This window comes from Lagenorhynchus albirostris, chromosome 2, assembly GCF_949774975.1.
Source record: "Lagenorhynchus albirostris chromosome 2, mLagAlb1.1, whole genome shotgun sequence".
Taxonomy (NCBI): domain Eukaryota; kingdom Metazoa; phylum Chordata; class Mammalia; order Artiodactyla; family Delphinidae; genus Lagenorhynchus; species Lagenorhynchus albirostris.
The window spans coordinates 171,597,969-171,614,211 of NC_083096.1; the positions used below are offsets into that span (position 1 = coordinate 171,597,969).

At 53.4% G+C, this 16,243-nt stretch overlaps 1 protein-coding gene and 1 pseudogene across 2 annotated transcripts; one reads left to right on the forward strand and one right to left on the reverse strand.

The window, feature by feature from the left end:
- Positions 1–411: 411 nt before the first annotated feature.
- LOC132515600 (aflatoxin B1 aldehyde reductase member 4-like) lies at positions 412–10,125 on the forward strand (annotated as a pseudogene).
- A 358-nt stretch (positions 10,126–10,483) lies between these two features.
- Positions 10,484–16,194, reverse strand: MRTO4 (MRT4 homolog, ribosome maturation factor). Of its 2 annotated transcripts, none has more exons than XM_060141262.1 (8): positions 15,954–16,194; positions 14,008–14,066; positions 13,011–13,114; positions 12,453–12,534; positions 12,109–12,176; positions 11,720–11,871; positions 11,272–11,348; positions 10,484–11,165 (listed from the first exon to the last, which is right to left on the reverse strand). In XM_060141262.1, exons 1-8 carry the CDS (start codon positions 15,979–15,981, stop codon positions 11,016–11,018), a joined length of 720 nt encoding a protein of 239 aa, XP_059997245.1. In that variant the 5' UTR covers positions 15,982–16,194; the 3' UTR covers positions 10,484–11,015. The 2 variants fall into 2 exon arrangements, with proteins under 2 accessions (XP_059997245.1, XP_059997246.1); XM_060141263.1 differs by having other exon boundaries at positions 13,011–13,136; positions 15,954–16,192.
- Between the last annotated feature and the right edge of the window lie 49 nt (positions 16,195–16,243).

Below are 16,243 nucleotides of genomic sequence, written 5' to 3' on the forward strand. Positions count from 1 at the left end.
TTGTAATCAGCCCTCTGCATGTGAGGTTCCTCTGTATCCATGGTTCCCTCTTCTGCACCAGAGATTCTACATCCTCAGATTCAACAAACCTTGGATTGTGCAGTATTGTAATATTTACCATTGAAAAAAATCTACGTATAAGTGGACCTGCGTAGTTCAAACCTAAGTTGTTCAAGGGCCAACTGTAGTCAGAAGGTTATACATATTAACCTTATACTCAAGAGCTCTGTATTTAGGATGTACACAACATAATCTGAGACTTAAAAATTCTATCTTGATTGATTCAGGCAAAGGTCATCAATAGATGAAACCATAAGATGAAAGACCCATGGGAACTTTACAGTGGGGGGAACAGGTTGACACCACATGAACCCACTGCTTGCTCTCAGCATTATTAGGAGTGAGTCAACCATGCTGTCTGTGTCTCCCTGATGTGATGCATCAGGAAGTACATGGTACCATTGATGCAGCATTCTTACAAAAAATTAAAAAAAGGTGCGCTAGAATATAATCTAGCCTTTAGCACTACCTTCCATTTGACAGAAAGTATGAGGAACAAGTTAAATGAAACTATGACTATGCAAAAAGAATGTGGGACATGCTATAGCACAACTAATAGGTCTCTTCCATAAGCAAATGCATAAAAAGGGGTGAGACTGAAGTTTAAAATAGACTTTTGCTATATAACAACCAAATGTAATGTGTAAACCATGTTTGATCCTAATTCAAGCCAACTGAAACTTTTTTAAAAAACAGGGATATTTGAATATGGATGTGGTATTAAGTGACACAAAAGAATTGTTCATTTTTTTTAGTGTGACAATGGCATTGTAGTTATGTAAGAAATTGCCTGTTATAACACACGCACGCTGAAATATGTTGGCATAAATAGTATCTCCAGCACAACATTGAATAAAAGGGGTAAGAGCAGATATCATTGACTGGTTACCAATCTTAGGGGGAAAGTTTTTTCACTATTAAATATAATGTCAGCTATATGTTTTTTGTATATGCCCTTTATCAGTTTGGGGAAACTCCCTTTTCTTCTTAGTTTTTTTCTTTTTTTTCCCCCTTCTTTCTTCATGAATAGGTATTGAATTTTGTTAAACGCTTTTTTGGCATCAATTGCGATGATGATATGGGTTTTCTTTTTTGGTCAGTATAGTAAACTATATTGATTGATTTTCAAATATAAAGCCCACTGTATTCATGGGATGAAATTCACTGAGAAGTGATGTATTATCCTTTTTATATATCACTGTATTCGCTTGGTCAAAGGTTTTTATATGTAGGTTCATGAAGATTAATGGGGGTTTTGCTGAGTCATACAGTAATTGTATATTTAACTTTATAAAAACTCAGTTATCTGTTTAAAAGTTATCTGTATTGTCTGTCTCAGATAATTGTTTCAGGTGTAAAGTATTCTTTGAGTTTCCATTTTGAATGTGTTTGGACTAAACAAACAATAAACTACTGATATCTGCAGTAAAAATAATAATAATACTTTCCACCTGAAACTCACTTATCTGACAAAGTCTTTTATATTCATCCTCGCGTTTACCATTTCCAGCACTCTTCACTTTTTGTGTGTGTAAATCCAACTTTTCTTCCGTCTAAAGAATTTTTTAAATATCTTCTATAGTGAAAGCTGGCTACTATGAATTCTCCCCAACCTTTGTCCGAACGAAGTCTTTGCTTTCCTTTTTGAAAGGTGTTTTCGCTTGGGTATAGGATTCGAGGCTGACAGCTCTTTTCTTTCAATACTTAAATACTGACGCGGGCTGGAGCCTTTGGCAAGTCCTGACGGGAGGACCACAGAGCCGACTTCTGGGGCCGGCAAGGTGGCGGGACACCCCTGAGGGCACCACCCCTGGGCCAAGACATCATTTTAGGACCTTTAGCCCTTAGGAAAGCCCCCTCTGGAAGAACACGTGGACCCCAGGACAGCTCAGGAGCCAAGTCGAGGGAGGTGGGGAGCCGCAGGCGTGAGAGGCGGGGGCGCCGCGCAGCCTTTCGCCGTACTTCCCTTGCCCCGCCCCTCCGCGCGCTCCGCCCCCAACGCCGGTGGGCGGGGCCCGACCCCCTCCTTAAAGCGGTGGCCCACCTCGTCGGGGGGCTAGTGCTACGGTCGGCTGCGTTCCAGCGGGCTATCGCAGGCCCCCCGCCGCCGCAGTGTCCCGGCTGCTGTCGCCCCCGCAGGCAGCCTCTGGTCCCCCGGGCCGCCCAGGCACCGTGCTGGGCGCCATGGACATGGGGCGGCCGTGCCCCTCTTCCGGGAGCGCGGCCACACCGATATAGACACGGCCCTAGCGTACGTCCGAGAGCATCCTGGGCGGCCTGGGGCTCCGGCTGGGCGGTGGCGACTGCAGAGGTAATTCCTGGCACCCAGACTCCGTCCCCCTTACCTCCCCCGAGCCATGCACCGGCCGAGGTCAGGACCGACAGCTTCGCCCTCCTGCCGGGGCGCCGACTGGCCACCCCGCAACTCTGTGAACACCCCGCTCCTCAGGCCCCGTGCACATCTAGCCCCGGACAGCCGGACAGTGCTTTGTCTTGACTCTTTTCCTCTCCTTTTCCCTCCCCTCAGCAACGTCCCAACCCTGGTCTAGCCTGGAACGACTTGGCTAGCCCCTCTCGGGGGGACTGAAAACCGAGTCTGGCGCTGTGCAGCCCCTGCCTCCTTCCCCTTCCCCGCAGGTGCCGGGTGCGGTCCTGATCTGCAGGAATCCTGCTCTTATGGCCCTGGCACTTCCTGGCATAGTCCCAGATCAGGCTTCGGAACCGGCGGGGATCTGCTTCCTCGTTGCTCTGGGCTGTAGACTGCTGCGTGGAGCTCGGGGTGCGCCGTTCAGTTGGCAGTGCCTCCCGCTTCACCAGGGTGGCCGCGCCTGGGAACCTCAGGAGCTATAGGCAGTAGCTGGGATGGGAGAGTGGGGGTAGTATGGTGTCTAACTTCCCTCTCTGTGCCAACCTCCGTCCAAGGCCATAGAAGGGAAATTGACACTAACCCACTCCAGGGAACTCAGAGTCTAGAGATGGGAGGGGACACTGAAGAACACTAGGAAAATGGAACGTCAGACCTTGAAGAACTGCTAGTTTTCCAGGGGGAGTAAGAGGAGAAAGGGCATTCCCGGCTGCGCGGGTGAGCAGTGAGTGTGCAAAGGCAATGAGATTTGGCAGTGCTGAGGGTTTTGGAACAGGCAGACCTAGCTAAGTGGAGGGTTTGTGTATGCGGGTAGGGGGACATCTGTCATCAGTCTGATGCCATCTGAAATGTTTATAACGTGCCTCACAGGGACATGGTGAGGGCTCAGCAATGTTAGCTGTTACTGTTAGTAGTAGTAGTAGTAGTAGTAGTATCATTTGCACCATGTACCATCTTTTACTTTGAGGTCCTCGGAGTGAAATGATTCACAGCACAGATCTGAAACAAAACAAGAATGTGCATGCATCTCATATGCTATCTAGATCACCTGACTGCCTCTCTGTGACAACTCTGGTCTTCTTTTTTTTTTTTAATTTAAATTTTTATTGAAGTCTAGTTGATTTACAATGTTGTGTTAGTTTCAGGTGTACAGCAGTGATTTAGTTATATATGTATAACTAAATATGTATATACATATTCTTTTTCAGATTCCTTTCCATTATAGGTTATTACAAGATACTGAGTATAGTTCCCTGTGCTATACAGTAGGTCCTTGCTGGTTATCTATTTTATATATATTAGTGTGTATATGTTAATCTGAAACTCCTAATTTATCCCAACCCCTTCCCCCTTTGGTAACCATAAGTTTGTTTTCGGTCTGTGAGTCTATTTCTGTTTTTTTTTTTTTTTTTTTGGCGGTACGCGGGCCTCTCACTGTTGTGGCCTCTTCCGTTGCGGAGCACAGGCTCCGGACGTGCAGGCTCAGCGGCCATGGCTCACGGGCCCAGCCACTCCGCGGCATGTGCGATCTTCCCGGACCGGGGCACGAACCCGTGTCCCCTGCATCGGCAGGTGGACTCTCAACCACTGCGCCACCAGGGAAGCCCCGGGCTTTCTCTAGTTGCGGAGAGCGGGGGCTACTCTTCGTCGCGGTGCGCGGGCTTCTCATTGCAGTGGCTTCTCTTGTTGCAGAGCTCGGGCTCTAGGTGCACAGGCTTCAGTAGTTGTGGCATGTGGGTTCAGTAGTTGTGGCACGTGGGCTCAGCAGTTGTGGCTCACGGGCTCTAGAGCACAGGCTCAGTAGTTGTGGCACACGGGCTTAGTTGCTCCACAGCATGTGGGATCGTCCCAGACCAGGGCTTGAACCCGTGTCCCCTGCATTGGCAGGTGGCTTCTTAACCACTGCTCCACCAGGGAAGCCCCCGCCTGGGATTCTTAATGGGGGTGGGGAGAAAAGTATTTGATTAACTCACTCCTGACTCACACAGGTGGCACAACACCAGCCTTTTCTCAATGGGTTATTTCTCTAATGGAAATATCTTGCCTTTCCTTCCCTGGGGCCCCAGTTGAGGCCTCTTGCTCTCTTTCCTGAATTCCTGCCGCAGCCACGCCATTTGCCCTGTTTCCAGACCTGTCCCTGAGGTTTTTGTGTGTGCTTCATTCAGCGTCATCTTTCAAAACTGCAAAGCTGACAACTTAGCTCGCTGGCTGAAAAGTGTTCAGAGTCTCCCTGTGGCCCCCTGAAGTCAGATTCTAAGGGGTGCACTCAGGGCCCTTTGTATCCATCTGGTCTGTGGTGGCCCCTTCTCTTGCCTTGTGTGCCCCGTGGACCTGGTGTTCTAGATCCATGGGGTCGCAGGCATGGCTCCTCACACACCATGTTCTTGCCTCTGGGCGGCCTCTGACTGGCCCTGGAGATTCAGATTCTAAGAAAGCCTTCCCTGAACTACAGGACTCCTCTCCCACCTTGTGCTTATCCCGGCCTCACTTACTCTATAGTGGCCCCTTAGACTGTGCGTCCTTGATGGCAGGGACCCACTGCTGGCCTTCCTCATCCAGCCCTTAGCGCCAGGCGTGGCACACCCAGTTGTCTGGTAAATAGTCATCGTAATAACATTAGCAGCTCATAATGAGCAAATCTATCAAAGTTTTGATCAATCCTTGGGGCCTCCTGACAAGATATCACTCAATTTACAGCTGAGGGGATTGAGGCTCAGAGAGTTTAAATAACTTGGTTAGGGTCACAGAGCTCGAATTGGCAGAGCTGGGGTGTGAACCCAGGTCTGTCTCTTAACCGTTACACTAGATCCTCTCCAGCGTTTGGTAAACTGACTTGGACTTCCATTTCTCTCCTCCCAAAGTGAAAATCACCACCAAGGCCAATCCGGTGGGTGAAAAGTCTCTGAAACCTGACAGCCTCTGGTCCCAGCTGGAGACATCACTGAAGTGGATGCAGTGCCCCCGAGTGGACCTCTTTTACCTGCACCTGCCGGACCACGGCACCCCCATGGAAGAGACACTGCGTGCCTGCCACCAGCTGCACCAGGAGGTGAGGGCGGCCCCCCCAGCTCCTCTCCTTGACCTGTCGTTGCCCAGGAGAGTGGAGGCTCCAGGGCTGTCCCAGAGCAGAGCTGGGGACAGACCCCACTCCCAGGGTCCCCAGCCAGCCTCTCCTTCCTGGTGTTCTGGGCTGCAGTGGGTTCTGACCTTGGCCTCTCCCCCGCAGGGCAAGTTTGTGGAGCTTGGCCTCTCCAACCATGCCACCTGGGAAGTGGCCGAGATCTGTACCCTGTGCAAGAGCAACAACTGGATCCTGCCCACCGTGTACCAGGTGAGGCCGGGGCTGCAGAGGCCTCTGTCTCCTGGGTGCCTGCTGATCCCGGGTCCTCGCGGCTCCCCCTCCCCGTGCCCTCTCCATATCAGCCACTCCCCTGCTCTACAGGATGATGGCTCCCAGGTACCCTCAGCCTGGCAAACAGGCGCCTGCTCTCTCCGGCTCTGGCTCCCCTTCCTGCCTGCTTCTCGCTCTGCAGTCAGCCTGGAACACTCCTCCCTGCTCTCCCTGGAAGGAGTGCCCAGGTCTCACTTAGATGCCTCTTCCTCTGGAAGCCTTTCCTGACAGCCCAGAGGAGCCTGCGATCTCAGGTCCTCCTTTTCTCCTCCTCATTCATTCAGCAAATGTTTGTGCTGCCAGGCAGTGGTCACAGAACTTACTAGTGTGTTACGATTGTCTCTTTGGTTGGTTGAATGTTTGCTAACACTCTAGCTCACTATTAAATCTCTGAGCGCAGCCGCTTTGTCCTTTGGCTTGTGGATGGAAATCCAGTATCCAGGCCGTAGGTGGTGCTCAGAAATGTTGGCTGAAGGGATGAATTTTCCTTGGGCGTGAGCCCTCTCCACCAGCGCCATTAAGTATCTGCCTGATTGTTAAGGTCTGAACTTAGGTTCTCCACAGGAAAATTTGGGGTCCCATGTGCCCTCTCCAGCTGGCCCTTCTGCCTGCAGGGCATGTACAACGCCACCACCCAGCAAGTGGAGACAGAGCTCTTCCCCTGCCTCAGGACTGAGGTTCTACGCCTAAAACCCTTTGGCTGGTATGGGGTGTGGGCTGCTGTGGGGACGGGCTCACCCCGGGTGAACGGGTCTTCCTGGCCGTGTTTCTGCTTGTTCCTGACCCTGGGGATGCCTGGTCCCAGACCTGGGAAGCAGGGAGGGGTTTGACAGGAGGCTGGGCTGGGTCCTCCATCCCTCCGGGGTCCCCCACCATCACCCCCACTTCCAGTCCAGAGCAGCCTCTGGGAGCAGTGCCAGGGGATCTGATTACAGCCTTCCCGCAGGGGGCCTGCTGACCAGCAAGTACAAGGATGGGGACAAGGATGGGTAGCAACCTGTGGGCCGTTTCTTTGGGACCAATTGGGCAGAGATCTACAGGAATCGGTGAGCTGGGCATGGGCTGCGTCAGGGTGGGAGGTGGCATGGGTCCCCTTAGTCTGCAATGGGGAGTCTCTGGGGCTGCTTTCTTGGTGGCCAGGACCTCCCCCTGTGCTCAGACCTTTGCCCCTGGATCCCTACCAGCTTTACTGAGAAATTTACCCCTAAAATTTCGCCAGTGTCTCTGGGGAGTGATTGGGGGCCTGGATTGGGAATGCGAAGAGCTCTGGACCTTCCACCAGGTCTGTGAGGCTATGTCTTTTCCCTGGGAAGAGCCTACTCCCTGCCCACAGAGGGAGAAGAAACCTTGGATTGGAACTTGGGATTCCTGGGGCTTGATGCTGGCCTGTCACCTGGGGCAACTGAGTCTAAGTTTTGTAAACTCTTGGCAATAACACTGTCATCAATGTCTAAAGTTATAGTTGAACATCTGTTGGGACTAGCCTTCTTCCCTTCCTTTTTTTCATTTTTGCAAGTTTGAAAAAGTTATCAAAGTAATACATGCCCACAGTTAGAAGCAAGCCCTCTTCAAGTCGCACTCCTCCAAGGTGATGCTTTTTAATTCCTACAGTTTTCCTTCCCTCTGGCATTTACTGTGAGATCTCTGATGCATACACTTTACTGCTATTCCTTAATTTATCAAATTTAGACATTATCTGTGGACTGCTGGAAAGTTCCTAACCTTTCAAGATTTATAGAAGCTGAGTCTCCAAGGCTTCAATGCTAGTTTTGTTGAAATGGCCCAGGACTTTTTAAAATTAATTAATTTATTTTTGACTGCGGTGGGTCTTCGTTGCTGCACGTGGGCTTTCTCTAGTTGCGGCGAGTGGGGGCTACTCTTTGTCGTGGTGCACAGGCTTATTGCGGTGGCTTCTCTTGTTGCGGAGCACTGGCTCTAGGTGCACAGGCTCAGTAGTTGTGGCTCACGGGCTCAGTAGTTGTGGCACGTGGGCTCAGTAGTTGTGGCTCACGGGCTCAGTAGTTGTGGCACGTGGGCTCAGTAGTTGTGGCACGTGGGCTCAGTAGTTGTGGCACGTGGGCTCAGTAGTTGTGGCTCACGGGCTCAGTAGTTGTGGCACGTGGGCTCAGTAGTTGTGGCACGTGGGCTCAGTAGTTGTGGCTCATAGGCTCTAGAGTGCAGGCTCAGTAGTTGTGGCACACGGGCTTAGTTGCTCCGCAGCATGAGGGATCTTCCTGGACCAGGGATCAAACCTGTGTCCCCTGCATTGGCAGGCAGATTCTTAACCACTGCACCACCAGGGAAGCCCCCTGCCAGGGTTTCTGATTGTCTGGCCAGGTTTAGGAGCCATCGCTCTAAGCAGTGTCTCTCAAGGAGCTCGTCACACCACCAGTGCTTAGGCCTCACCCCTGGAGGCTCCTGGTTGCTAGTTTTCACCTTCTCTGCTCTACTTAGTTGACAGAGCACTGCAGGTCCATCATCTCCTTTACATTTTGCACTCACCACCTGGGGCTGGCTCGGGGTGTTTCCTCACTGAGCAGATAAGTGAAGGCAGGTGACTGAACCAAGGCCAGAGCTGGGACTGGAGCCAGGACTTGTCCTGTCTGTGACCCGGGGCACAAAGGTGTGGTGCTGTGGACACTCCTGGTTCCCAATTTGGGGAGTTGTGTCGTTCGCATCCGGTGAGCATGTTCAATGCAAGGATCCTTGCCCACTGCATCCCCGCTGCTCCTACCACTGGGTTGAAATCACCCCGGTGAGGGGCCCAGAAATCCACATGCATTCTGCTGCTCAGGGAAACAAAACCTCCATTTGAGATGGTCTCTCAGGGACCAGTGACCTGCAGGAATCCCAGCGTCCCGACCCGTGCCACCCTCTCCACTCACCCAGCTTCTGGAAGCACTACTTCGAGGCTGTTGCCTTGGTGGGGAAGGCCTGCAGGCTGCGTATGGCCCCAGTGCCCCCAGCATGACCTCAGCCGCCCTCTGGTAGAGGTACCACCACTCCCAGCTCCAGGTAGGAAGGAGGAAGTGAGAGAGGGCTGCGTGATTATTTCATGATTTCTGGATTACTCCTTTTCCTTTTCTGAAATGTCTCCATGGCCCAGGTCTTTTGGGTGGTATTCCTGTTCTTAGAGAAGTTTATTAAGTGTCACATTACAAACACTACTGGCCCTAGTAAGTATAATTATCCCAACTTTACGTATGAGTAAACTGGCTCAGAGGCCACTTCACCTAACTGTGTACGTGAGATAGGGCAGAAGCTATGTGTGATGCTGAAACCTACAATTTTTCAGTATTAGATTTATCTGTCTCTGGCTGCCTGCTCTGCAGAGGCCAACTCCATGTCCCTGGCAGGGCTGCCCTCTCCCTGCCATCCCACTTTCCCAACAACTTCCTCCAACTTGGGCATCACATACTAATGGTGCCTCTTTCTTGAGCCCCTGTTAAGTGCTAGGCCTGAAGCAAAGTACTTTATGAAATTTTAGGGAATTCCCTGGTGGTCCAGTGGTTAGGACTCTGCGTTTCCACTGCAGGGGGCATGGATTCGATCCCTGGTTAGGGAACCAAGATCCAGCAGGCTGCAAGGCACGGCCCAAAAAAAACCCTCCCACAACCACCCTGCAAAGTAAAGGAAGCCTGAAGCTTAGGGAGGTCACATGACTAAACTAAGCCCTCCAAGCTGCTGAGCAGCAGAGGGGGACTCGGGTCTGCCTGCGTGCGTCTAGGGAAGCAGGGCCGTAGAGCTGTTTGAAGGCAAGGTAAGTTCGTGTGGAGTAATATAGGGTATAGACTTCGGATTGCAGGTCTTGGCAGGGGCAGGGTGGGAGTGGGTGTGTGTGACTGGAGTCACTGTGGCGCGCTAGTGTGTTGATGTCTGGCCGTCTCCCCTTGCAGGGCGTTCAGGGGGACGCAGTCATCCTGGGCATGTCCAGCTTGGAGCAGCTAGAACAGAACTTGGTGGCCGCTGAGGGAGAGCCCCTGGAGCCGGCCGTCATGCAGGCCTTTGATCAGGCCTGGCACCTGTCTGCCCATGAATGTCCGAACTACCTCCACCAGGCCCAGTCCTGACTTGGGGTGGCAGAGGACACACTCCATCTATCACCTCTTTTATTCTCTCAACCAGTCAGTTCTGACTTTAAGCTGCTTTATGTAGCTAGTTCTTTCCTCACAGTCCCAGTTCACAAACTGTCTCCTATGTTCTTCTTAATACTCCCAGTTGCCTTCATCATGTAAAAAGCCCAGGGCCTCAGGCATTTCCTGTCTGAGTAAAGAGGCACTAACCTGGCTGGAGCCAGGCCCACAGTGAATCTGGTGAATCTGTTTCCTCTGCAGCCTGCAGGCTGTTTCTCGTCTTCCCACAGGCTTGGTGAGAAGGGGGCAGGAGTAGGGATTAGTTTTCAAAGGGCAGAGGCGGTGGGAGGGTCTCCCAGCCTCCTGCCCTGAACCCAGTGTGACCTCTCAACATCGGGGCTGCAGGTGGCCCTCATGCTTCTACATGCGACAGAAAAAAAGAGGGCCATACACCCTGAGGTAGATTTTCTCCCGTTCAGAATTACCTCATTAAATACTTATAAACAGAACAATCTGGGCAAAAACCTACCACCTGAAGCCACCACCCAGAAGACTAAAACCTCCCAGGATGCAGTGGAATGTTTTTCACATCCATTCAGTTTCGGCAGTGGCTTTATTTTTGCTTTAGCCAACACCTCCTGTCTCCTGGTCATCCACAAGTTTCTCGGCCCTGGTTTTGGGGGTTGCAGGTGGGAAAGAGAATAGAGAGTAGGGGTAGGAGGGCGGCAGGCAGGGTGCCTGTTTTCCTCAAACAAATCCCAGTTTCAAGCCAGGGGCGCCGAGGGCCAGAGGAAAGGAGAAGGCGGTTCCTCTTGTGCTCCCAGGGCCGCCCGGCCAGTGGTCACACAGGAGCCAGTGCTGGAAACTGGCTTGAGGTGAACTAAGAATCCTGGGGGTCCAAACCAAAGCCCAAACCCAAGGGTTTTTTCCTAGAAAAGTCCCTTTTGGAGGAGACACCCTGCTGACAAAGTTTCATTATTTATAGGATAGCCTGTCCCTGTCACCCTCCCTTGTGTGCATCCACAGCAAAATACACGGCAGCTCCCCCGAGAGGGCTGCGGCAGTCTCACGCCGTCCAGTCCAGACAAGACTGGAGCAGGCCCGGAGGTCCTGTCCCAAGTGCACGTCAGCTGTCATCGTCTTCCTCTGATTCTACTTCCGACTCGGGCGCGCTCTCTGGCAAGTCATCTCCCATCTGCTGGAACCTTCCGGACTCCGCGTCCCACACGTACTTGATGGTCACCTTGAATTCGGCCATTTCATACCTGAAAAGCTTCTGCCAGAGGCGAAGGGACCCAAAGGTCAGGAGGAGCGAGTGGGGTCAGAGGAGTCTGCGGCCCCTCCCGCCGCAGCTGCGGACGCCCGGGGCGGAGGGAACTCACCAGGACACGGGCCTGCTCCGGAGTCAGCACATCGCCCTCCTTGCACACCTCGTAGGCGGACAGCAGGGTCACCACACCTACAGAGAAGGGGCCCCAGGCAGTTACCCTAGCACAGAGGCCTGTGCAGAGCCAGAGGAACCGGGCCGGCCCCCGGCCCCCAGGCTTCCAGCAGCACCGGGGCAGGGGTTCATCAGTGAGCATTCAGCCGCCCAGGAGGGTTTTTGGGGGGCAGTGACTCCTTCCTTCCTTGCCCTGTAACTGCTGTATTCTAGCTGTAACTTACTGTCCACATTCACCCCAGCTGTCAGGCGGGCGCTGTTAGTCCTGTTTTCACATGAGAAAATGGAGGCCGGTAGAAATTGGGGGTGAGGGGGGAGTTGTCTGGCTTGGAAACCTGTGCTCTCGGCCGCTCGGCTGTGACCTTTCAGCTCTGGGGACGCCCCTGTACCTTTCTTGAGGGCTGTGGGCAGGCCCAGCTGCCTCAGCTGTGGCTCCATGGAGTGCGGGAACTGCTCCAGGGGCCCCGGGTCCAGGCTCACGGTGAAAGTGGCTTTGTTCCCAGCTCGGGCGTAGTCCATCTCCGTGTATTTCGTGAACCACCTGAGGGGAAGGAGAAGTGGCAGGAGGGTAGGTTTCCGCCTGGGCCTCACCTCACCGCCCTTCCTCCTCGGCTCAGCCTGGAGATCCGAGCCCGGGAGAACAGAGACTCCGTAACGGGATTCCAGGAACCAGGAACCAGGTTTTACTCAGTGCCTCTACTGTACAAAGTCCTGGGCTATTCCCTCCCCGGAGACCTCGCCAACCTTTCCCTTCCCACCGCTCCTCCAGGGCACTTACTCGTTCACTTCCTCCTTAGTGCGATTGGTGAAAAGGAGACCAACTTCACCCCTCAACTTCTTGCTGACCTACAGAACCAAAGTGGGGTGGGGTCGGTCACATTAGAGCAGCGGTTCTCAACTGGGGACCATTTTGCCGGCCCCGCCCCCCTCATCTGGCAACACGTGGAGACATTTTTGGTCACAGCTGGAGGGGGGCAGCACTACTCTCTGGGTCTGGAGGTTAAAGGAGAACCGAGCTTTAAGCCCACCCCGGGCCGCCAGATGGCTGCAGCGTGCATCATGTGACAGCAGCGGAGAAGGCAGCCCGGCCTCGGCCCCTCCCTGTGAGGGCCAGAGACTCACCTGATGCAGATTGTCTTTGTACTCGTCAGATGGGCTTCGACCCAGGGCCACCATCATCACTTTGTTTTTGCCGAAGAACATCCTACAGAGAAAAAGAGGGGTCTGTGAAGGAAGCGCCCCACCCTGCCCTCACTTCAGTGCAAACCAGCTTCAGTCCCCGGAGCCCGAGCCAAGGCCCAGGCTGTTTTGTAGCAGAAGGTGTGGCCAGAGGCTCCACTCTTCCACGCAGCCCTGCTCACTTTGTCGCCAGCCCAGTGTCCCTCTCATTATTTTCCTGCACAGACCCTGAAACTCACATTCTGTCTCAGCCCACTGTGAGTGCGTCTGGATATGTGGAAGGGGCCTGTTTAATGGTCTGAACCAGAACGGGTGGGATGTTCCTTAAGGGACCAGACCCCAGGGTTCAGGGACAGTTAAAAAGGCCCTTCAGCGGGGATGGGGGCGTGGCACTTTGTCCTTATTCAGGCGCCACCTGTGACGGAGGTCCCTAACCGCCCCTGCGCTTTGCAAGCAGCCTGGCCCCTCCGCACTCGGGCCCTTCTCCCACTGCCCGCTCACCGGCTGTGCTTCCAGGCGCTGCGGACGTCCTTCAGCTTGCTGTTCCTCATGTTGGCCACGGAGAAGACGAAGAGGTACTTGTATGTGTCCACACATTTCCGAAGCTGCAGGACAATTCATGGGGCTCTGGAGTCCAAGGGGCAGCAGGGGTTGGGCAGTACTCTGGCCTCAGGTGGGAAAGAGACTGCTCCAGGTCTCTTACAACTGAGGATGTTTAGAGCCTCTAACCTGGTTGTTTCCTCCTTGCCTCTGCTACTGAAGCCAGGATACTAAGTACAGGGGCTGCCCTGACGCAAAGCAGTCGTGATGGCAAAGTGCGGGGGAGGCTGAGCCACGGGTCAAGAGCCCACCGTCTCCCCAGGTTTCCGACTTACGGTGGCCACCGCTGCAACTGACCACTTCTCTTTGTCCAGTAATTGCTGACGATCTAGAAACCTAGCTACACTAGGAAGTCTCCTGCTTTATGGAAACATGTAAAGTCTTGTCATTTAGTCATAAGGGGAGGCGGCTCATCAGCCCTGCGGCGCCCACGTTGCTGGCTGCAGCCACGATGAAGTGGTCTCAAAGAAAATGGCATCTTCGTGCTGGAGGAAACTCCGCTCTCACCCAGCCTGCAGCCTGATGCAGTGCAGACACTGGCTTGGTGCATTTACCCACACCTGGTAACTCCCTGGCTTTTTTTTACATCGGGCAGACTAACAAATCTCTGCAAGCTTCAGTTACCAGACCGCAAAGCAGCGATAACTTCCCCTCGCATCTACCTCACGGGGGTGCTTCACATGTGAAACAGCGCCGTGCAGGGCAGAGTAAGGGCTCAATCAAGCTGGAAACCATCACTGTGGGAGTTTTTATTGGTGCTGCTGCTGGAGGAGAAAGGGCTGGATCAGCACCTTTTTTTTTTCCCCCCCAAACAGTATGTTTCCCTGACAAACAGCCCTACACACACGTTTATAAACCAAATACAAGGTCTGGAAAAATAAAAAGAACACGCTCTTACCTCTTCTATCAAGTTCTGTTTCAGTTCTAAGCCTTTCTTGGCGGTTTTGGTGAGGGAGACTAATACAAAGAAGAAAAGGGGGAAATGATGAGAGACAAATCTGGATGTCGCGGAGACTCTTTCTTCCCCCCTTTGGTAGCCCAGCTGGACCAAGCCAATCTGAGAAAAGGTAGCAAGGCTTTTGTGGACACCACTTCTGGCATGCAAGGCTACCCCCAGGGTCCCCAGAGTGCCTGCTTGCTACTGTTCCCGAGCCTGAAGGTCCCTTCCCACCTTTCCTGTTACTCAGACAAACTAGGTATTCCTTAGCTCCCCTGAGGTGAAGCGAAAACTACCTACTGAGGTGTGGAGGCTCTGGGGGCCCTGCCAGTGGCTGAGCTAGCTGCTGGCTGAGGTGCGTCCCTGTGCTGCTGTGGTACACAGAGACCATCTGTGGCTGCTCTGGGCTGGGGACTGTATCTCCTCTGCTACACCCTGTCTTGCAGTTTGGACCCATGGATGCAGCAACGCGTCTTTGGGGAAGGACAAGCACCTCTTCTCCAACAACAGCTGGGGCCCAATTTGCCCGTTAACCAGAAGGGTTTGACATTTGCCAGATCTGACCAGGGCTCCCTCCACAGAACCCAGTCATTCCACAAACGCTTAACAGAGCATCAAATGCAAAGCCCTGGGTCCTAGGAGGAGGCCGCTTCTTATTCATCCTGCCTGGCACTCAGTCAGTCCCTCTTCACGAAGCACACATCTAGAAAGGTAATCACGCCATTCAGGGGCAAGTGCAGCACAGGAGGGCAAACAAAATACAGTTTGTCCATTTTCCAATATTTCCACTGCTACAACCATGGACCTAGCCAGCACCATGCTCTCTTGGATTACTGTTAGTCTCGCTGCTTCCACCCCTGCACACTGCCCCCACCTTCCCTGTTTATTCTCAACAAAGCAATTAGGGTGATCTTTTTAAAAGTAAAGTTGAACCCCATCATTCCTCTGCTCGAGCTCTCTCCTCCCGTTTCACCTGCGTGTGAAAGCCAGTTCCTTGCAAAGGTCTTTCAAGCCCCGCACACTCTGCCCAATTCCCTCTCCCTCCTTTTTGCTCACTCTGCCCTGGCCACGCTGGCCTCTTGCCCCAGAACATGTCAAACATGCTCCCGCTTCAGGGCCTTTGCCCTTCGTGTTCCCTCTCCTGGGACCACCACCCTTCCAGGTAACTTCATGGGTTGCTTATTTACTTTCAAGTTCCTGCTCATTTGTCATCTCAACAGAGACCTTCTCTGGCCACACTGCACAAAAGTACATTAACTTCTCTTTCTCTCTTACTCCACGGGACTTACCACTATCTGAATTTACTGATTCGATTTTCGGTACCTTGGGAGGATATACTTCCCATAACTAAAATATTAAGCTTGATGAGGGCTCTAGGCCTTCCTTGTTGTAACTGCTGTATCCTTCGACGCCTAGAGAGTGCCAGGTCCCTCTCTAATTTGTTGAGTGAATGTGCTAGGAGCCGGAGTGAGAGAGACTCACCATAGTAAAGGCAGTCAGGAATACTCTCCTAGGAGGTATCCTACGAACTGCCAACTGAGAAAGAGCCAGCCATACAAAGACCGGGGCACAAACATGCCAGACAGAAGCAACTTCAAGTACATACTTAGGGATAAACCTGGGTTGAGGGGAAGGCGGTAGGGTGGGGGGAGCGCGGAGAGCTAAGACAGATGGGCTGAGGTAGGAAAAGGTGGGCCAAGGCGAGATCGGGCGCGGCCTGGGTGTTCAGAGGCTGTTCCCCGACCAGCCGGCCTTGGACAAACTCTGGAGGCCTGGCAAAGCAGTCTCCGCTCCCTGACCCGACCCGGCTCCAGCCCCCACCCCCGTGCTTCCCCCGCGAAGCCCCTACCGCAGGTGACAGCCAGCCCGCGAATTCCTCACCGGGTCCCAAGACCCCCTTTGCCCACCTTTCTTGTCGCGCTTGGATTTGGGCATCGCGCTGCAGCCACGTGCGGCGGAAGACGGTGCCGCCTATTAGGACCTCGGCGGCGCTGGGGCCTCTGGGACGGCCCTCGGGGGCTGCCCTTGCGCGTGCCTGACCCAATCTGCGCTGAGGCCCGCCTCTCCCTGCCCCGCCGCCGCCTGCGCTCTCCCTCGAGTCTCCAGAGCGATCCCAGAGTCCTGGGCGCCCCACCGAGAGCTCCGCGTGCGGTTCCCAACTCTATGGTTCCGCGGAGGCGGAGCCTGAGGCCCGGTG